This window comes from Gasterosteus aculeatus, chromosome 9 (genome assembly GCF_964276395.1).
Source record: "Gasterosteus aculeatus chromosome 9, fGasAcu3.hap1.1, whole genome shotgun sequence".
In the NCBI taxonomy this organism is placed as follows: domain Eukaryota; kingdom Metazoa; phylum Chordata; class Actinopteri; order Perciformes; family Gasterosteidae; genus Gasterosteus; species Gasterosteus aculeatus.
Window position 1 is genome coordinate 18,504,849 of NC_135696.1, and position 20,427 is coordinate 18,525,275.

Sequence of the window (20,427 nt, forward strand, 5' to 3'; positions counted from 1 at the left end):
AGCAATTTAGAGGGTGTAGTGAGTAAGTCAGTGTAAGTAAGATGTTGGACCAAAGATATATTACTGTCACAGACGACGCGAAATGTGGTACAACAATTCCTTTGTGGACAGAATAAAGATTGAATGTGTAGCTTGTATTTTTCATTTGAAAGCCAAGCAGTGCAGGAAGAGGTAAAAAAAAAGGATTTTGGTAGTGTAGAGATTAACTGCTGGATGTAAAGTCCTTCATATATCAATATATACATTTGTAAAGTACCAAACGTATTATGCAAAATGTTCCATTTCAAAATAATGTGTACTGGATTATAATCATTTTTGAATTACTTATGCTGCAACGGCTTTGGCGATTAAAGTGGGAGCTCATTTTTTTAAAAGTACATATATTCTATAAATGCATTTACGTCATAATGTCTCTGTTATATATTGTATAAATAATATAAAACCGGTGACCAAATCACGAATCCCTTTTCTTAAACGTGCTTACTCCCCAAAAAGCATTCACTGGGAAAAATAAGGACTAATCAGAATGTGCCAACTAGTGACTAAAGTCGTCAAATACATCTATTAAATTAAAAACATCTGAAGTGTTTGGCAAGTGAAGAATGAGTCCACTAAGGGAGACTAATAGATGAAATAAAGAATTGGCTCATGATTTTGGCAATATGAGACACGTTGTGAGTTTTAGGACTGTGCAGAACGGCTGCTGGTGAGTTGTGACTCATTTCTGCTGGAGCGAAAGACGAGTGCAACTGCATTTAATCAAAGTATTATAAAAAGCCATAAAGACATCCAACAAAGATCAACAACTCCATGCTTGGTATTTAATGAAGTAATAAATGTGATTAAAAATAATCTGTGTCACCAGTTGATTTATTTCATCAACAGCGGAAAATAATCCATAGCAATTCACAAAAGTCTCAGGTCTCTATGGCAACATGTCGACATCAGCAAAATCACAGAAACTCCTCTTCTACTGACCTCAAATATCACGTGTGTGTGTGTGTGTGTGTGTGTGTGTGTGTGTGTGTGTGTGTCAGTAGCAGTCCACTATGACCTCCTCCCCCGGCTGTGTGTCTGCGCGAGTGTGCGCGGCGCTGGCGGTCAGTATGTCCTGCAGCAGAGAGAGCGGCGAGTTGTGGACGTGGTCGCTGCTTCGAGTGAGGACGTCCAGCCTCTCGTCCAAACCCAGCAACCGCAGCGCCTCGCACACGCTCACGCGGGCCCCTCCCTCGCCGCTCTCCACGCCCAGTGTCTTTCTGATCTCCTCCCCCCAGCCGCCGCCGCCGGGCAGTTCGCAGGACACCGTCGCCACGGCAGCAGTGGCGTCCGGCGGCCCCGGAGGGCAGACCGCGTCTCGGAGCGCCATCAGCAGCCGACAGGCCCTCAGGCCCACGGGTCTGTCGCAGTCGACCAGCCCGCTCAGCAGCGCCGCCACGACCCCCAGCTCCACCGCGGCGGCCAGGTCCGACTCGGCGCCCTCGGGGGACGCGCGAGGAGCGCGGGTCTGCTCGGAGACCGCGGCGCGAGGGTGCGGCGCGTCCGAAACCTTCCGGTAACCCCGGTGACCCGAAAAGGCCTCGTCGAGCAGCAGCTGGGCCAGCTCCAGCGTGTGAACTTTGACCTCCCAGTCCAGATCGGCGCTGCCTTGCGAGAGGACGGAGCGCGCGCAGCGCATCAGGAGCGGGGCGGAGGAGGGCGACGGCGACGAGGAGAACCAGGAGGCGAAGTACTGCACGACGGCCCTCCTGGGGAATCCCTCCGTGTCCTGGGAGAGGATCTCAAGCAGCCGGCTCACTATTTCCTTCTGGAAGCAAACAGAGTTCCATCAACGGACGTTCACATCCGAACACGTCGTTAGTAAATTAGAAAGACGTCTGCCCACCTCGTCCTCGTCGGGCGCCGCCCCCTGCTGCCAGCCGTGTGTCAGACTCTTTGCCAGCGCGGAGACGGCGCTGGCTCTCACGTAGCTCTCCGCGTCCTGCAGGGCCTCCTTCAGGAGGGGCGTAGTGCAGCGGGCGCCCAGCAGCGCGTCGGACGCCGTACCCTCGGTTGTCGCCGCGGAGGCGTGCAAACCCGCCAGTTGTCCCAGGAACTCCACCGTGGAGTCCCTCACCTCCCAGCGCATGTCGCACGCGCGCCTCCTCACCAGCTCCACGAGATCTACAAACACACACACACACACACACACACACACACACACACACACACACATTCAGGGGCACGTCACGGTGTGTCGTAGCCACGAGTGTTTGGAGGCTGCTGGTGGACTTTACCCAGTCTGAGCTGGTCTGTGACAAAGGACAGGTCCGTGCACACGCCCGTCCACTTCACGAAGGCCTGGTAGGACTTGTGGAGCACCTTGAAAAACACAAGGACAAACAGGAAGACTCATTGTGAAGAGTCAACGTGGAAGCGCACAAACAAAAAGACAAAGCTACTCGTCCTTCACAGAGACGTCAACTACTCGTCTCAAAATCACACATGAGAATGCCACACGCATATATTGCTTCTGTACATGACAGAAGGAACACAAATTGTGTGGAAAAGATACATCTAACCACTTTGTGGAGACGTTTTGAAAAGCTCTAAGATTACGATATAAAGAATCAAAACGAAATGAAATGAGTTGCACAACTTACAGTGGGATCAGAATCAGGGTTTTCCAGATATTGCATCAGAACTGTGAACACTTCACTGGTCTTCTCTGTCGCTCCTGAAACACACAAGATGGAGGACACATGCTACACACTTTCTCACAGTGAATGACTTAAGATCTTCTTTATTAATCTGCCGCATGATTCCTAATAATTATTTGCAGCAATGTCAGTTCTAATGTGACGTCCTGCCGCACGTTATATAATTATATCAGAGAAATTCTGTTACCACTCTGGCTGTCGTTCCCTTGAGGATGATGCAAACGTGGTTAGTTAAAGAAAACCCCTTTTCTGCCTGGAATCATCTCACGCGAGCACGCGGCGTTACCTGGGCTGCCGTCCAGAGCCGTCAGCGCCTCAAGGGCACATTTCTGAACTTTGCCACTGCCGATGACGTTCCTGCAAACCTCGCCGCACCCGGGGGGCGAGGAGGAAGAGACGCCGCTGCAGATCCTCAACAGCGACAGGACTGCAGTGACGATTAAATCCGGCGCACAGGGCAGGACGCCGGGGGGCTGGAAAAGGGGGAGAGAGAGAGAGAGAGAGAGGGGGGGGCAAGTATGTTGGTCTGCTTCACATAAAGAACACGTCCCATCTTCTTCCGGGTCGTCTTCACGGGCTCACCAAGAGGGCGATCCGGGGCGCGTTGGTCAGAGTGACGCACGTCATCGAGATGCAGGAGGTTTTACACTTCAGCTGCTCTACCGCTGAAGACCGACGCCCGTCTGCTGCAGGAACAAAAGTCACGTCCTGTCATAAAGACACTCGACGTGCTTGACGATGATCCATCACTGGGTATTTCTGTGTGTTTTACCGGTGGCGTTTGTGCCCAGTAGAGTTTGACCCGTTACGATGTGGAGGGGCAGCAGCAGGATTCTCACGGCCCGGGTTGTGTTCACGACGTCACTGCTGAGAAACACGGGAGAGGGAAAAAAAGAAAAGAAAAGAAAAGTTCAGGTCATCCCGGAGGCGGGGAAGAGACATTCTCTATGCGAGTGTGAAGTGGTGAACAGCCGCTTACTGGTGACCTCGGCGGAGAAAAGCGGCTGCAGCGTGAAGGAGGTCGGCGGGTTCGTTGACGTCCAACATGGACGACAGAAGGCGGCCGACGCGTTGGTCCGGGACGCGTTGGTTAAAGCCGGAGCTGCTGCAGACAAATACGAACAACGTTTAACTTACTGATAAAACAGGAAAAAGTGTGGTTTTATATTCTGTTTTTCATGCATTTTCAAGCATTTGTCATGAAGTATTTGCATCTTTAAAGGAATATATGAACCTTTATGTTAACTGCCTTGATCCTACTCTGGAAGATTGTTCCATAGCCACAAATGTCAATCTGAACTCATCCGAGAGAGGCGGCCCACCTGCACGCAGCCAGGAGGACGTCCATCAGAGGCAGCGTGAGCTGACTGCAGCCTGCCGCCACCAGGTCCTCCAGAGGGTCCCCGGCTGTCTGGAGCAGCCCGTCGCAGAGGGGAGGCCCGGCCGCGGCCAGCAGCAGGGCCAGCAGCTTGAGGATCTGCAGACTCTGACGGAGCGCTGTGTATTTTTTGGGAACCAGTGACTCCTTGAGGTACGCCGAGATCGCCGCGAGAGCGGCGGCGTACGCCGCGCTGGCGCGCTTCGTCCCGTCGTCGTCATCTTCTTCCTTCTTATCTACGCCGTTACATCCCAGAGACGGGACCGGCTGAAAGAAGAGCAGGATGTGGGCGAGCATTTGATTGGCCGCCGAGGCGACGAACAGACTGGCGTCTGTCTGGAGCTGAAGGAGCGGGTCGATAAAATCTGTGAGGAAGATACATTTTACAAATTAAATATTGCCCGAACCCTCTGATTGAATAGTCTTTTATGATGTACTGCACACGACATCTGGAGAGGTGGGGGCTCATTTCCTGCATGAAAAGTCACCTGATTGCACAAAGAAACAGAGCGCCTTCGGGTGCTGCAGCATGCTCCGTAAGCCCAGGATCCAGCCGATCCGTAAACAGGGATCCTCCCACAGACCGGCTTCTCGCCAGCGCTGAAGCTGGAAGACCTGGTCCAGAACCGAGCGTTCCTGCAGGCGGCAACATCACCGGAGGAGGGAGGGGGGTCAGAATTCTTTTTTCTCAAAGTTTGGTGAAAGTACAGTCGGTGGAGGTTAACTCCACCTGGAGCTTTTCGTAGCCGTCCTCCGTTGCAGCCATCAGGCCGGTGAGTCTGAGGGCGAAGGAGAGGACACCGGGGTCCACAGCCGTGTTCAGAACCACGGTGGAGATGAACTCAAGCAGACACGGGCAGGCCTCCAGCAGGGATCCCCCTTCAGGGGGGGGAGAGAATGTGATGAGTGACACAGATCCAACAGCCATCTATCTGCAAAAAGCAGCTTCAGCTCTTATAGTTATAAATATTACTGATGAAATAATTAAAAATGATCAGTGTTCATAGTTCACCTGACATTAACCAACATTAAAGCACCTAAAGGCAGCAACTTCAGAGCTTCACAGACTGAAGGAGACGCGGACAGCGAGTGTTTCTTTGGTACTAACCGGCCTCGGTGAGCCCCGTGAACCAGTCCAACAGCTTCTCCAGGCTGGTGTCGTCGGGCAGAGACCTCCCCGAGGCCGCCAGCACCGCGCACACGCCGGGCAGCAGCGACGCACAGTCCGCGTCCATAGCGAGGACACGCTTGGTGTCACGGTGACGCGTTCACGGCGAGTAACTTGTCTGAAAGTACCGCCCGGGGGGTGTTTGGGGTAGCGGGGAGCGGAAGGGGACCGAGTAACGGGGATAACTAAACTTAGGAGGTTTTTTTCCATGTAGTTTAGCTAAACGTCCGTCACGCGGGAAACCGTTTCAGATCTCTGGCTTCCAGTTTAAAAAATAAATAAAGACACCTGCGCTTTTTTACTGATCTGTAAACACACGGAGAGAGAATTAACGTGACGGCGGCCCAGTGCAAAATCGTTCCATGTGGTTTACAACTCTACTGTTCCACCTCGCAGCGAGGCCTTCCGCGTCGAACTGGTTCCGGTGTCACGTTTCCGTCGAATCGTCCATTTTCACAAAATCGCACATGGTGCCACACCGGTTGAGGACCGTCAGCCTCTTTATTTTTGGGATTCTTGCTCCGTAGTAGCGAGCAACCCGTCTCGTGGTACCTGATAAATGCAAGATACGGTGGATATGGTGGACGATCCCGATTACGACGAGGAGGAGCCCTCCTTCAGCGACCCGGAGGACTTCGAGGACGACATCGAGGATGAGGGTGAGCGGCAGCAGGAAACAGCCCGGCTTTCTGGCCCTTTGCTAACCGCTAGCTACGAGCCGTGCTAGCTCTATTACATGTCGTACGAACGCTACAAAGCTAGTTAAGTTAATTACGTTGTCACCGTGTCTGCCGAATTCTAATGTTTAATCCGTGGAAATGTATTAGCGGGTATACGGCGGATAACGTTAACGTTACATCCTCATTTTCCTTTTCAAACGACCCTCGGGTTTAATTTCCCGGCTATTAAAGCCTCACCCAGACTGTGGCCTTGTCGCTGTCACATTATCACTTCAAACAGGGGCATCGGCGGCTAATAAAAAGCATTTTTACAATAACTGTCTGAATTAATATGTAAGACCACGGTCGTTACTGGGAAGCCGTTGGTCTGTGTTTGGCTTGAAGCAGCTGGTGAACGACGCTAGCTTTCACCCCGGATGAACCTTCATGCTAGCGCCGGGTGGAGGGCAGATGGGCGCACAACGCCGCTCATGTCTGCGCAGAAGAACGTGAACAAATGACACATCAGCAAATCGAGTAGTTTGCTGAAATCAAGGCATATTCCCGGTTGAAGTATAACATGTTCAATTTCCGTTCTTGGAGGTGTTGGTTCCATTATATTATGTTCGTGGTTTTGTTGAATGGCTTTTCGATATAATGCCCACCGCATTTATATTAAATAGTGAACGCTAAACATTAGAAACGATTCACGGCACTAAAACCCCCTAAATTAACAATACAGTACAATACATATCTAAATTATTATATTCATTAGTTTATGACAGGTGCACCTGTTTAATTGACAGCACGGTACAGAGCACTTTTTGCATAAAGTGCATCATTTTGGTTTTATTTTCATAGTGAACCATCTTTCATCTGCTGTAGAAATGTTTTACTCTTGTGCATCCTGTTGACCAGGTGGTTGAGGCTGATATTATACTTTTAAAACATTTTTTATTTGCATGTATTTTCTAATTTACCTTCCCATTCTACAGCCTAAAGCATAAAAGGGCTGATAATCATTTGAACGATCTGAGAAAATTAAGACAACTGTTTTGGTTTGAGAGCGGCGTGTGTTGGAAATGGTTTAACACCTCCAGATCAGATAAGCGACTAACGTTAGTGTGCCCTCCCCAATCTTCCCCCACCCCCTTTTTTTCCCTCCCCCTGCGATTCAGAACTCCTCGATGACATCCTGAGGGAGAAGCCCCAGGAGGCTGACGGCATAGACTCGGTGGTGGTGGTGGACAATGTCCCTCAGGTGGGGCCGGAGCGTCTGGAGAAACTCAAGAACGTCATACACAAGATTTTCTCCAAGTTTGGCAAGATCAACACCGAGTTCTACCCAGAGGCTGACGGCCTGACCAAAGGGTACGGGATCTGCTCCATACGCTGCGTTACTTGCTTAGTTGTGGGACGTAACCGGTTAAACAAACCCACGTCTCCTGCAGGTACATCTTCTTGGAGTATGGCGGCCCCAGCCAGGCCCTGGAGGCGGTAAAGAACGCGGATGGATACAAACTCGACAAACAGCATACGTTTCGGGTGAACCTCTTCACCGACTTTGACAAGTGAGTGTTCAGTGTCGGATAAGAGACGCACCAAATGGGCCGACGGATACATGCAACGTGCATTCATTCTGTTTTCTTATTCCGCCAGGTACATGAACATCAGTGATGAGTGGGAAACTCCAGAGAAGCAGCCGTTTAAAGACTTTGTGAGTATTTTCTTTTTTTTAAATAATAAATATTTACGATTCATAAGTAGTTTATTAAGTGGCCTTTTGCTTTTCTTAAATTTAGCAGAAATAGGAGTTTTTGCACTGGTATAATCCTTTGTCTGTTTAGGGAAATATGCGCCATTGGATTGAGGACACGGACTGTCGTGACCAGTACAGTGTGATCTACGAAGCTGGAGAGAGGACCGCCATATATGACAACGATGCTAAGGAGCCAATCGTATCAGAGGAGAGAGCCGTAAGTAGTGTTTGTAATGAATTGAATATCCCATTCTTGGACAACTTGCACACTAATAACGTTTTTTTTATTATATATACTTATGCAGCGCTGGACGGAGACGTACGTGCGCTGGTCTCCTAAAGGCACCTACCTGGCCACCTTCCACCAACGGGGCATTGCATTGTGGGGCGGTGAGAAGTTCAAGCAGATTCAGAGGTTCAGCCATCAAGGCGTGTCCCTCATTGACTTCTCACCATGTGAGAGGTAATCATTATTGCTCTTAAGCACAAGTAATTGACACTATTTTAGGATTAGGCTTTGAGTGCCAATGTGAACTAATATGCTTTCTCAGTAAATTAGGCATTTCCCAATCAAGTTTTTTTTTTCCCAAATCTAAAGAACAGAGGGTACTTCCCTTTATTCCAAAACTGGAATTCCTGGTTCCAAACTATTATGCTCATGAGTGTTGTGCTGCCTTCCAGGTACGTGGTGACCTTCAGTCCACTGATGGACACAAAGGAGGACCCACAGGCCATTATCATCTGGGACATTCTGACCGGACACAAGAAGAGAGGTTTCCACTGCGAGAGCTCTGCACACTGGCCCATATTCAAGTCAGTGATCCCCTCTTATTGTGACTTCATCAGTTTCGCCTGCTGTGATTTGAATTTATTTTAATGGAGGATATTGGTTCCCAGGTGGAGCCACGATGGAAAGTTCTTTGCCAGGATGACTATGGACACGCTGAGCATCTATGAGGCACCAGTAAGTACTAAGAAAACAACATTTTGTTGTATTTGTTTAGAGGGCAGCTCACCCTTTTCACCACTTTTATTCTCTCCTTTTTAGTCAATGGGTCTGCTTGACAAGAAGAGTCTCAAGATTTCCGGGATCAAGTAATGAAGATGATGCTTTTTATTATTATTTTTCTTGTAATAGGGTGCTTAAAATTGTGACATATAAACAATAATCTGTGCCTTTTGTTAATCTACAGAGACTTCTCATGGTCCCCCGGTGACAACATCATAGCATTCTGGGTACCCGAGGACAAAGACATCCCCGCCAGAGTGACTCTGATGCAGATGCCTACCCGACAGGAGATCCGCGTCCGAAACCTCTTCAATGTGGTCGACTGCAAACTGCACTGGCAGAGAAATGGAGACTACCTGTGTGTAAAAGTGGACCGGACTCCCAAAGGAACACAGGTAAAGAGGAAGAGGCAAATACAGCTTAGACCTGACGAAGAAATAGAAGAAAATGCTCACTTTCAACCTCTTTTAAAAAAATAAAAAAAAATAGGGCGTCGTCACCAACTTTGAAATCTTCCGCATGAGAGAGAAGCAGGTTCCTGTCGATGTGGTGGAGATGAAGGGTAAGAACTATTTCTTTAAAGGTAACCTTTTTACATTCTTTCCCAAAAGAAATGCCAACCCTGATGCGTTTGTGCGTCTTGTCTCTGCAGAAGGCATCATTGCGTTCGCATGGGAACCCAACGGCAGCAAGTTCGCTGTCCTCCACGGAGAGTCTCCCCGAATCAACGTCTCCTTCTACCACGTCAAAAACAACGGCAAGATAGAGCTCACAAGTGAGTGGATCAGACTGATGTGCAAACTTTCTTACCGGCTCTCGGTTCCGTGGACCAGCGCGCAGGCTGAACCTCCACTAACGGGCAAACCTCTTTTCCTCCAGAGACGTTTGACAAGCAGCAGGCCAACAGCATCTTCTGGAGCCCCCAGGGACAGTTTTTGGTGCTGGCTGGACTCAGGAGGTCAGTTAAATATGTGTGTGTGTGTGTGTGTGCGCTGTGTCTTTAGTGACCGCAACAAGGAGCTAAGCTCCTATGATTCTAACTCCGATCTGAGGCTCACGCTATCGTATATCTGTCCGTTTTGACGGTGGCGGCGCGTGCGGTTCTGTAATCGGCTGTTCTCCTGTGCGTGTTCAGTATGAATGGAGCTCTGGCCTTCGTGGACACGTCGGACTGCACCTTGATGAACATAGCGGAACACTACATGGCCTCTGATGTCGAGTGGGACCCGACCGGCCGCTACCTCGTCACCTCCGTCTCCTGGTGGAGCCACAAGGTGCGTTCCGCAAAGCGGCGCCACACTGCTGGCAGAGCGATTCCCACTTGTCTGGGCCAACATTGTAACAAAGCACTAACCTTGCATTAACATTCCTCCACTTTTTTTTTGTTTGTGGGTTAAAGGTGGACAATGCATACTGGCTGTGGACGTTCCAGGGCCGTCTGCTCCAGAAGAACAACAAGGACCGCTTCTGTCAGCTGCTCTGGAGACCCAGACCTCCTACCCTGCTCAACATAGAAGATATCAAGGTACCATTACGTCTTAATTATAGACCATATGCACACGGGGGCTGTGAAGCCAGTGATGACAAACAAACTTTTCTGACACCTCGTATGAGAGCTGCACTGCGGCTCCTGATTCTAACGCTGATCTGAGGCTCACTCCTACAACCTCCCGTGTGTTGGTGCAACGCCGCCGCTCTGTTGTTTTGGGGCTGTGGAGCCGTCCTTTTCACAGTAAATATCCATCTTCCTCCTGCAGACGATCAAGAAGGATCTCAAGAAGTACTCCAAGATCTTTGAGCAGAAGGATCGTCTGAGCCAGTCGAAGGCTTCTAAGGTTTGTGGCGTCCATTTCTCTAACAGGCTGTTCACTGTTCACACAAGCTGAACCTTTCTATGTCGTAGTTTGGCGCGATGTCAAGAACATAAAGTTGTGGTTCTTCCATCTCTGTCCCTCATGAATAGATCTAAATGCATACTTACAGCTTCCCTACCAGAGACCAACAATGATACTGAATGCTTTGTGTGTGTGAGTAGGAGCTGGTGGACAAGCGCAGGTCCATGATGGATGATTACCGTAGCTACAGGGAGACTGCACAGCAGACCTATCTGGAACAGAAGAGCTTGCGCCTCGAGCTCAGAGGAGGTGAGATATTTATCCTGTTCCCCCCCCCCCCCACCGCCCCATAGTATTTGTTTTACCATGAGTATATCACTGACGTGTGTGTGTGTGTGTGTGTGTGTGTGTGTGTGTGTGTCATCCAGGAGTGGACTCTGATGAGCTGGACAGCAATGTGGAAGACTGGGAGGAGGAGACCATTGAGTTTTTTATCAACGAAGAAATCATTCCCCTTGGAGATCTGTAGTCCCCTTCGCAGGTAACAAGTGTGTCCAACACGACCCAGTGAAATGAAGAATGTGTTCACCTGGTTTGAATCCCGTAAAAGAAACTTGTCAACAATTAGAGATATTTTCATTCTTATAGGCCTACAGTTTTTTAGATTCTTTTAGAGATTCTTCTAAAATGTTGGTCAACATTTGTTCATTAATTTCATTTTTTCATTTATAGTTGGTGAATTCGCTGTATTTTTTTTTTCCCCTCTGTTCCGGTTCCTGTAGTTAACAAAGTTTATTCTTTCACTCTCATTCTCTCAGTCAATCCGTTTTTGTGTGGAAGGAGGAGAGAGGAACTGCGTCATTGATTGGAGGACGACGACCACGCTGTGAATTTTAGGGTTCAAGAACCTTAATATTCATATTTAGCGACATCATCAGAGCACGCCTTGCGGATCAGCAGCCACATCCAGAGACAAGAGAGGATACTTTGTATTTAATATTTTCTCTTTGTCTCAGAGCATCATTTTTTTTATTTTTTTTGTGGAACTTGGTATTTAGTAATACTGCCTCCTTTTTTTTTATATTCACCAACCGGAGTAACTCGCTCACTAATCTCAGCCCCGCCTCTTATCGGACCTTCTTTTTTCCAGGGGTCTGTGTTCTGAACTAGCCTCACTGTGCGAGTGTGTTATCACAGGTTAGCACAGGGTGCCATGCCAGCGGGGGGGGGCGGGGATGTGACTAAACGAGGGGCCTTTGTTAGAGATGTGCTGATGTGGCGCTATAGTGGCCTGTATCCTCCTCCTTTCAGATTAGCCTTTCACACAGGGAGTGCGTGCGCAGTGGGAATGACTTTAAATAAACCTTCAAACACAATGCTACCTGACTGTGTCTCTGTGTTTGGTTCCTTTTTATTGGAGAGAGTATCTTCGGTTCCTTCGGTCCCTTCAGTGACACACAAACACGTTTTGATAAGTTTGAAATTGTGTCAACCCAAAAAAATGCAGTGCTTTACTGATCAATTTCCTTTTGGATTGACGTTTGTACGAAACAATTTTAATTTGATAGAAATCAAATGAACTGATTTCTTAGCTGTACCGTTCCGAGGACCCATGATCTAGTGAGGATTCAATGCATCTGACACATTGACAGGAGGGTAAACATCTTAAGACTTATTGCATCTCTTAACCACATTTATCTTCATAAGCAGTGAAATGTTTGTATGTAAACATGTCAGTAGCGTAATGAGTAACTAACCACGATACAGTGAGGGTGTCTCGCTCCTCGCATCACAAGTTTCTCTTTGTCCTTCTGTCATCGAGCAGTCCTCATGCATTCATCGAGCCGTCCCCACTGCAAATCACCGGTGGTTCAAATCTGCTTGTGTGAAAGTAAGGTCACGCAGTGCGATTTCATTTGCGTGGAATAAATAACCTGCAAAGACTTGTTGGGAAGTTTTCCAGCGGCTCACTTTGACCAACGTCCATAATTACAGTGCCGTCGTGGGTTTTATATCCCACATTTTGCCTCTCAGTTTTCAGCACAAACCGGTTCTGCGGCACAGAGAACAGTCTGTTCTTTATGTGTCCGGCACCGTTTAGCTTCATCAGTGGATCCTTCGTTGCGATGAGCCAGTGTCGCTGCGCTCTTTGTGTTGACTCTTTATGCGGCAGAGATTTTTTACCTCATTAACCTAAACGCCCGATGTGTGCACAGATGCTCTGTTACATTGGACGCGAGGAACGCGCCTGTCGACCAGCATCTGTACAGACGATGTGTTTAAAACGTCACACGCCATCTGAGCCGTGACCAAGTAGAAATGCTGTGGGCCAAAAGATACTTATTACAAGTAAAATTTACCGTTACTATTTGCATTTACAATAAGTGCATTCAAGTATTTAATGTTGACAATAGCTTCTTGTTTTTCTTTAATGTTTTGTGGCCTTGTAAATCATCATAAGCATATTATGTAATTTTTATAAAGCTATAAGCATTGAACAACTAGATTACCAAGTACAATATTTCCCAGTAAAATAGAATTGAATAGGCCTATCATGAAAGTGCGTCTTAATCATATTTAATCACAGCTGTCTCTTGCAGTATCATGTATCATACAAACATCGAGCCACATGCTCCTCGGTGAGGAGGGTCAAACAAGCCGTATTCACTGAAATGTCCTGCTGTATTTTCATTGGTGAGTAACAGGATGCTCGTGGTCTTAACGCTCAGCTGCAGCGCCGCTCGGTCCTTTTAATGTGGAGGCAGCAGCCGGTTATTGTGATGCTATAAATACTCATTAAGAGACAGCTCTGCCTTCAAAAACGGATGACACCATGTTTAGGCTTCCGAACCGACACAATAGGGGCGTTAAAACAGACGTACACTGAGGTGCCAGAAGAATGGGAACACCTGTCCTGTTATATATATCTTATATAACCAATAAAATACACTTTACTAAGAATGTACTTTATGGTGGTTTGTTGGACAGTTTTAAAGTGTACATTATTTTCAATATTCTGTACACCACATTTACCACGAGCAAAATAAACTAAACACCTTAATGCATGCAGCCGTATCCATCCTCTGTTACTCATTATTTAGTATTTAGTTAGTGTGTTAAAGAATGTGTTGCTACATTCCAATAACTAATTACTAAATACAAATGTTGTTTACATAACCGTGCAGGAATCAATTTATTCCCAAAAAGAAACATAATGGTGTTGGTTTATTTGAACTTACTTTCTCAAAACAACTAAATACCATGTAATATTGATTTAGTATCATCTTAAATGTACAATCTCGTAATTTAGATTATATATTCCAAATGTTGGATGTTTTGTATCTAACTGAATATTTACATTTGTACTAAGCATAACTTTCCATCTGCTGGATCGTTTTACCGGGGGCGTGTGCAGGTTTACGGTTTCACAGTCCAAATCCGGTCGGCACGTGTAGTGGTGATGCGTGTAAAACGGGAGTGTGTGTGCGTGTGGGGGGGGAGAAGAGCAAGTATCGCGAGATGTCGCTTGAGTATGTCAAGCGCGTGGACAGCCACAGTCCCGTCGTGCCCACCCGGTCTCATCACCGGGCTGACGGACGGACGGAGAGAGGTGGCGCACGGGGCGGCCGACCGACCGGCACCATGGAGCTCATCTGCCGGGTAAGAATAAACCAGGGTTCCGGTCATTTGTGCGTGTTTTTACTCTTCTTTTTCCCCCCTCAGACCGACATGTTCAGACCGGCTCAATTGTTGCCGTGATGCTCCCAGTATGTGAAAGGGCTTAAAGCGAACGGGACCTCAAAGGGAGCTCGATGGGGGGCTCTTTTCTTTTGAGGGGGGGGGGGGGGGGGGGCATGTGCATGTCGTCTGCTGCTGCTGCGTGCGGGGTAAAGGGAAAGCGCGGCAGCGGGAGCCTGTCCGCATCGGCCGGTGAAAGGGCGCATTGTGACCCGCTGCGTAAATGAAGCTGGTGTTCTGGATTGAGAGAAATAGAACAGACACGAGCTGAAATAGAAGCAGCCGCGACGAGCCGACATTTTATTAGAGTAAAAAAACAACAACAAGCAACCTAAAACCTAAACTACCAACGTGTGACTAAACTTCACGGACACTTTCAGGTTTCACGTTGGAATTTTTCATGTGTGTTTTTCTGCGCACGTGTGCGCGCGTGCGTGGTGTTTTGGTTCCTCAGAATAGGCCCCCGCAGCCAACGTGGAGCTCAGATGTTTAAAACCAAGTGGAAGGACAGACCACAGAAAAAAACAATCCACCCCACAAAATATGAGCCTTAGGACTTTCAGCTCTGCTCTCCCACTGTCTGCCCCCCCCTTCATCCCCCCTTACAGGAGGCTCATTTTTCCACTGTCGCCCCCCCCAGCAGCAGATGTTTTTACGGGGACAGACAATAAAGGGGGGGGGGGGGGGGGGGGGGCGTTGATCCGGAGCAGCCTCCTCCCCCGCGGCCCCGCTTGTTCACATCTCGGTGGCAGCTGAGCGCCCCGCGGGAGGAGCCGCAGGTTCCCACGGCCCCCCCGGTCCCCACGCCCCCCCCCCCCCCCCCCCCTCGGTCAGGGCCGTTTATAGCACGTATGCTTTATATAAAAATGCTCCCTTTGAGATTTGGACCTGAACATGGAAAAAACAATTAGGAATGCATTGCTTTTCCTTCCTACATCGTAATGAGATACTTGAGTAAATCGTCCACCCCAATGTAAGAATACTCCTGCGTATTATACACGGACGTTTTAAGAAGAAAAACATGTATTTCAAGGCCAACTTCTACATAAGTTTTTTAAGATACTCTTCCTAAAGATTTTATTTGATTAATTGTCACTTGTCCTTTAAATATGTAAAGCAAAGTAATTGTATTCATATTGCATTACAATTTAAAAAAGAATGCAATAACTTTATTATTTAAAGTTTATTACCTAATTACTATGATTGATGCAGAAAGTCTTTGTGTCAACGCTCATGTGTTAAGTTCCCCCATAGACCCACAGTACATGGATTTAATTTCTACAAAGAACCTCAATTAATTTAGCTTTATTAATATTATTTATTACTATATGATCATTTTCACTGTGAGTGAATTTAGCACCTTTCGCATGATAACTCCAGACAATATTGTTCATCATGTTTCTGGTTCGTCTCGTCAGCGTTCTGCACCGCCTGCAGATTAGAAGCCTCCGAAGATGCAGCGCCTGAATGGTTGTTTTGTCACATTCACCCGACTGTGTTCGTCTTGTCTGACGCAGTCCCCTGGAGAGCATATTTGCTGGATATAATCTTTGTTAGTGTGATGTAATTTGTTCCATTGTGATTGTTATTGGTTTTAACCGAACCAGTGAACCCAACTTAATCAGAAGTGCTACTTGCGGTTGCCTTGGTAACCACATTTAGTCTGGCTTTTAACGTGTTTTAAAAATGTATTCCCTTTTCTCATGTCTTCTTCATCATTCATTTTAATTAAATATTTAATTTTGTCTGCTCAACATGTTACTGTTGATCATTATGAGTTATTCAATTGATGAGAATGTTCTACGCTCAACATCATTCGTTTATGTTATTGCTTGCATTTGTTTAAAAAGTTTGACTGATTGAGCGGGAAACTTTTTAGCTGTTAGGACTTGTGTACAAACCCTTCATTAATGAAATATCATTTTTAATGGGTATTTACAATATTAATAATTTTTTAAGGAGCTCTTAATACGTGTTTTGTGTGACTGGACGGAATTAGTCCCTGCAGCATCACAGTCGGTGCAAGAGGCAATCAGGAAACCTTTTAGCTGTGTAGTTGCCATCAAAATGAAATGAAGATTGTGGTCTAAGCAAGGGGGCAGGAAGTAGGGGATTAGGAAGTGGGGAAGGGGCCAGTTAAAACCCCAGACAGCCCTCCAAATGTCATGTTACATTATTCATAAACGGTTTGTTTAATGTGCAAAAAGAATCACATTCCTCACTAAAATGCAATGCAATGCAAAGTAGAAAGTAGCATAGTGCCGATTAAGTACTTTAGTGGATGTAGTTTGTTATTTTCCACCAATGTCAGTCAATCCCCAGTATGGGTTTTGTGAATAACTACTGAATAATTTATCTGATATCACACAACTCCCATCTAATCTCTTTTTTCCTCTCACTTCTTGCGTCTCATGATCACTGTGCAGTTGCAACCATGATTTTGCTCGTAATGAGGAACTCAAACTGAGTTTCATTTCCTGTTTCTTTCAGTTGCAACTGGCAAGCATGAAGTGTGCCTTTACGCGGTAGAAGGCCACCATGGAGCTGAGATAACCGCTTCCTCGTTTCCCCACCAATCACGGCTCTGGATCGAGTACATAACCATGGGAACGTGGCGTGGTCTGCGAGTGGCGTTCGTCCTGGGGTCTCTGTTGATGATCCTGCTGATCATCGTCTACTGGGACGACGTCGGGGGCTTCAACCTCCACCCGCTGCAGGAGCCCAAACGCGGGTCGCCCCGCCCTCGGCCGACCACCGCGGCCCAGATCGGCTCCTCCTCCTCCGCCAACCCCACCGCCGCTCCGAGTACGACACTGGCGCCCGAGGGGAGAGGAGGAGCGGCCGAGGCGCACGCAGTGGAGGAGCGGAAGGAAAAACAAGTACAGAGGAAGGAGGAAACAAGGGGAGATGCTGAGGACGATAGGGAACAGGAGGCGAGGAAGCAGAGGGTAATGGACGTGTGTTCAGGAAAGGACGCTGTTGAATTCCCCGGAAGGACTCGGGCATTTGAGCAGATCCCAAACAGGGAACTGGATCACCTGATAGTGGACGATACTCACCAGATCATCTACTGCTACGTCCCCAAGGTACCCTTTGCGTCTGTGTGTGTGTGTGTGTGTCAACATCCCGAACACGCGTTCACGTGCCCTCTTTTCTTTTCTGCAACACCTTCTCTTTCCCGTTGTCTTTCCCTCCATCGCCGTCCTCCGTCCAGGTGGCGTGCACCAACTGGAAGCGGGTGATGGTGGTCCTGTCTCAGTCTCTGATCTCGCCGTCCTCGGGGAAACCGTACACTGACCCCTTGGCTGTGCCTCCTGACCTCGTGCACAACTCCTCTCTGCACCTCACCTTCGCCAAGTATGAACCCCTCCCACACACACACAAATATATGAACATACTTACATATATATATGTATATATATATATATATATATATATATCAAGCTCAAGTTCAAGCTATATTCAGAAAAAAGGAATATTGGGTGTTATTGCAATGTTATCACGCTAATATAAAAATATATCATTTTTTTATTAATTAGCAGCACATTGACAAGACAGATACGTTCTCAGCTTTCATCAGCATTCAAGCAAATTACTCAGTTGATGATTAATTAGTAATCAAGAGGCATCAAGGGTACAATCAATATTCTGTGTACCATAAAGATCTTCCATTTTAAAGGATAAGTGCACTCCATGTTGTATTTAGTATATCTGCGCTATATGTCAAGAGAAATATGTCTCTGCAGCGGCGTTTTGATGGATTTTGCAGGAAAAAGCATTGACTGTAAAAACGATGACAGGTAGCCTCCACATTCCATACGTCTGTGCTTAGAAAGCAAAGCGCCCACTATCATTTATTTTAACGACTCAGTAAAAGTTCCACATGGAAAACAGAAAGACTGAGAAATGTATCCAAACGAGGCTGTAATACCAAAGAAACCACGCACTCCTCGCGCTCACAAAGACAACAAAGGGAAATAAATCAAGCTGTCCATCCAGAACTCGGCTTGCAAAGCGCTGTACGATTTTTCTCTTTAGCAAGTCGGTCTCCTTTTTGCAGAGGCGGTAATTAATAAAAAGGCACAAGGCGTTCCTTCTTTTAGACGCCTCTACAAAAACACTTAAATATTCAGTTATGCTGTTATTCAGTTTGAGAACTGAAGAAGTCTATTTACCGAGTTGTCACTTGGAAGAGGAGGGTGGAAAAGACGGGTGGGGGGGGGGGGGGGGGGTTCGATGCTGCAGCACAGATAGACCTTTCTTCGCCCCTCGGGAGCTGTCTGCGTACGGATATATATATCTGAACACGTGTTTATTCCATCGCCACTGATATACAAGACATTCTTTCCCCTTCATTGTTTTTCATGTCGTTTTATGGCCAAATGTCCTCATTTAAAACTGCTCAAAGTGCTCAAACAGCACTTCATTCTCCACAAACTGAAGGTCTGCTCTCATGGCGTTTGTGTGCCGTTTGTGTCTCTTGCCAGGTTTTGGCGCCATTACGGTTCTCTGTCCCGCCACCTGATGGCACTCAAGCTCCAGCACTACACCAAGTTTCTGTTTGTGCGAGACCCGTTTGTGCGTCTCATCTCGGCCTTCAGGAACAAGTTTGGAAGGTGTGCGTGTGTGTGTGTGAGTGTGTGTGTGAGAGGGTGAACGGTTGGATAAGAGTCAAAGCCTTTGAGTCGAGGGCTTCGCTCTCGATTCCACCCCCGTCGTTCTTGAATTGTGTGCGCTCGTGTTTGCTTTCAAGGCCCAACGAGGACTTCTACAAGCAGTTCGGCTCCGTCATGCTGCGGCGGTTCGGCAACGCGTCGGGCGGCGTGCCAGAGACGGCGGCCGAGGCGTTTGCGGCGGGGATCAAGCCGACATTCCAGCAGTTCATCACGTACCTGCTGGATCCGGAGACCGAGAGCGAGACTGTCTTCAACGAACACTGGCGGCAGGTATTTGTCTCACGCAGCCGGGAAACGCTCCGTCGTTTCCGAGATGACCCGGAGTGTTGTGAGGTCACTCCACGCACACTTCACCGACCTCATTACATCCTGTGAATAATGAAAGACACACTCTGTGTGTTTCAGGTCTACCGTCTGTGCCATCCGTGCCAGGTGAAGTATGACTTCATTGGACGACTAGAGACCCTGGAAACGGACGCGGAGCGCCTGCTGAAGCTCCTGGAGGTGGATCGCCTGCTGCGCTTCCCATCGGGGCCGCGAAACCGCACTTCGACCAGCTGGGAGAGAGACTGGTTTGCCCAGATCCCCGTGACCATGAGGAGAGAACTGTACGAGCTGTACGAACCGGACTTTGAGATGTTTGGCTACCCCAAACCCGACAGCACGCTCCACCAGTAGACCACGCCGACCTGGAGGCCTGCACCGTGTGCAGGGCCCACGCCTCAAATGCCTCTGAAGACCAGTCCGTGTTGCTGTTTGTCTATCTGGCTTTGTGCACACCTCGAAAGACAGAAGTGCCTGCCAGCGTAGTTGCACTTTTGGCATAATTTCATATCTGAAGCACAGCTGCTTACACGCTGCGGTATCCCAGTCTGTTGTCCCCATTTAAAGGCACTTTGGATAGTATTTTGTTATTAGTATTTTGGTAAGTCATTGGGAAAAGGACTGAGGCTAACCGTGGACTGTGAAGGGAAATATGTTGCAGAGAAATAAAGTCTTCTTGTTCATTCAACATTTGGATCTTTTACTTAATTCACAATAGCACAATGTCAAACAGTTAATTTGTAGCAAAGTGTGTTTAATAGACTCCGGAAGGTGTGACGGACCTTATTAAGTAACTGAATGCTTTGAGGGTTTTTCCGTAAAGGTTAAACCAACTTTTGGTTTAAAAAACATGGGTGTTAAAGAGGAATTGAGGGTCTAATGAAAATAACTCCTTCTGTAGGTGTAAGGATGCAGCATTTTAGGAGCATGACCCATAATTGAGACACAATATCACGATACCCTCTTCTGCTTTCATTTTTATCACCAAAGTTCTTTTTATTGGTAGGTCTTCCAACTTAATGAAAGTAGTGCAGTAAAAGAAGGTCAAAGAAGTATTTACCATAAGTTTCAACATTGAAGATACTTATTATGCTAAATGTCCCCTTACAGAGTGCAAAATGATTATCAAATATACTAGCAAAGTAAATGAAGCAACAAATGTACAAATCCCCTCTAAATTCTCGT

The 20,427-nt window shown here is 47.5% G+C and overlaps 3 protein-coding genes and 1 non-coding gene across 7 annotated transcripts; 3 read left to right on the forward strand and 1 right to left on the reverse strand.

The window, feature by feature from the left end:
* Positions 1-852: 852 nt before the first annotated feature.
* brat1 (BRCA1-associated ATM activator 1) lies at positions 853-5,528 on the reverse strand. Of its 4 annotated transcripts, none has more exons than XM_078109317.1 (12): positions 5,183-5,528; positions 4,805-4,953; positions 4,563-4,710; positions 4,019-4,439; positions 3,676-3,798; positions 3,469-3,563; positions 3,279-3,379; positions 2,983-3,169; positions 2,640-2,713; positions 2,274-2,358; positions 1,883-2,160; positions 853-1,804 (listed from the first exon to the last, which is right to left on the reverse strand). In XM_078109317.1, the coding sequence occupies exons 1-12, from the start codon at positions 5,307-5,309 to the stop codon at positions 1,034-1,036; spliced, it is 2,559 nt and encodes an 852-aa protein (XP_077965443.1). In that variant the 5' UTR covers positions 5,310-5,528; the 3' UTR covers positions 853-1,033. The 4 variants fall into 4 exon arrangements, with proteins under 4 accessions (XP_077965443.1, XP_040042033.2, XP_077965442.1 ...); XM_040186099.2 differs by having other exon boundaries at positions 3,279-3,382; XM_078109316.1 differs by having other exon boundaries at positions 3,676-3,801.
* On the forward strand, positions 5,238-11,880 carry eif3ba (eukaryotic translation initiation factor 3, subunit Ba). The gene is made up of 19 exons (XM_040186102.2): positions 5,238-5,901; positions 7,080-7,272; positions 7,353-7,472; positions 7,561-7,618; positions 7,749-7,877; positions 7,966-8,123; positions 8,342-8,473; positions 8,558-8,624; positions 8,709-8,755; positions 8,854-9,064; positions 9,159-9,231; positions 9,322-9,444; positions 9,549-9,627; positions 9,805-9,943; positions 10,069-10,194; positions 10,427-10,504; positions 10,705-10,813; positions 10,933-11,045; positions 11,323-11,880. The coding sequence occupies exons 1-18, from the start codon at positions 5,802-5,804 to the stop codon at positions 11,031-11,033; spliced, it is 2,043 nt and encodes a 680-aa protein (XP_040042036.2). The 5' UTR covers positions 5,238-5,801; the 3' UTR covers positions 11,034-11,045; positions 11,323-11,880.
* On the forward strand, positions 10,242-10,325 carry LOC120825895 (small nucleolar RNA SNORD60). The gene has a single exon (XR_005713171.1). It is a non-coding gene; the product is annotated as a small nucleolar RNA SNORD60 (small nucleolar RNA).
* Positions 11,881-13,994: 2,114 nt separating the features above from the next.
* LOC120825736 (carbohydrate sulfotransferase 12-like) lies at positions 13,995-19,930 on the forward strand. Its single transcript, XM_078109318.1, has 6 exons — positions 13,995-14,164; positions 16,733-17,328; positions 17,457-17,599; positions 18,730-18,858; positions 18,996-19,188; positions 19,324-19,930. Exons 2-6 carry the CDS (start codon positions 16,846-16,848, stop codon positions 19,594-19,596), a joined length of 1,221 nt encoding a protein of 406 aa, XP_077965444.1. The 5' UTR covers positions 13,995-14,164; positions 16,733-16,845; the 3' UTR covers positions 19,597-19,930.
* The last annotated feature ends 497 nt before the right edge of the window (positions 19,931-20,427 follow it).

Excerpts from the sequence above, each read along its gene's own strand:
- eif3ba (XM_040186102.2), top strand. The coding sequence starts at position 5,802 with ATGCAAGATACGGTGGATATGGTGGACGATCCCGATTACGACGAGGAG. Across the intron at positions 9,232-9,321 it reads CGATGTGGTGGAGATGAAGG|AAGGCATCATTGCGTTCGCA; the intron begins GTAAGAACTATT and ends TTGTCTCTGCAG. Across the intron at positions 10,195-10,426 it reads TCAACATAGAAGATATCAAG|ACGATCAAGAAGGATCTCAA; the intron begins GTACCATTACGT and ends TTCCTCCTGCAG.
- LOC120825736 (XM_078109318.1), top strand. The coding sequence starts at position 16,846 with ATGGGAACGTGGCGTGGTCTGCGAGTGGCGTTCGTCCTGGGGTCTCTG. Across the intron at positions 17,600-18,729 it reads CTGCACCTCACCTTCGCCAA|GTTTTGGCGCCATTACGGTT; the intron begins GTATGAACCCCT and ends GTCTCTTGCCAG. Across the intron at positions 18,859-18,995 it reads TTCAGGAACAAGTTTGGAAG|GCCCAACGAGGACTTCTACA; the intron begins GTGTGCGTGTGT and ends TTTGCTTTCAAG.
- brat1 (XM_040186098.2), bottom strand. The coding sequence starts at position 5,309 with ATGGACGCGGACTGTGCGTCGCTGCTGCCCGGCGTGTGCGCGGTGCTG. Across the intron at positions 3,170-3,278 it reads CGCCCCGGATCGCCCTCTTG|CCCCCCGGCGTCCTGCCCTG; the intron begins GTGAGCCCGTGA and ends CCCCTTTTCCAG. Across the intron at positions 2,161-2,273 it reads CACAGACCAGCTCAGACTGG|ATCTCGTGGAGCTGGTGAGG; the intron begins GTAAAGTCCACC and ends GTGTGTTTGTAG.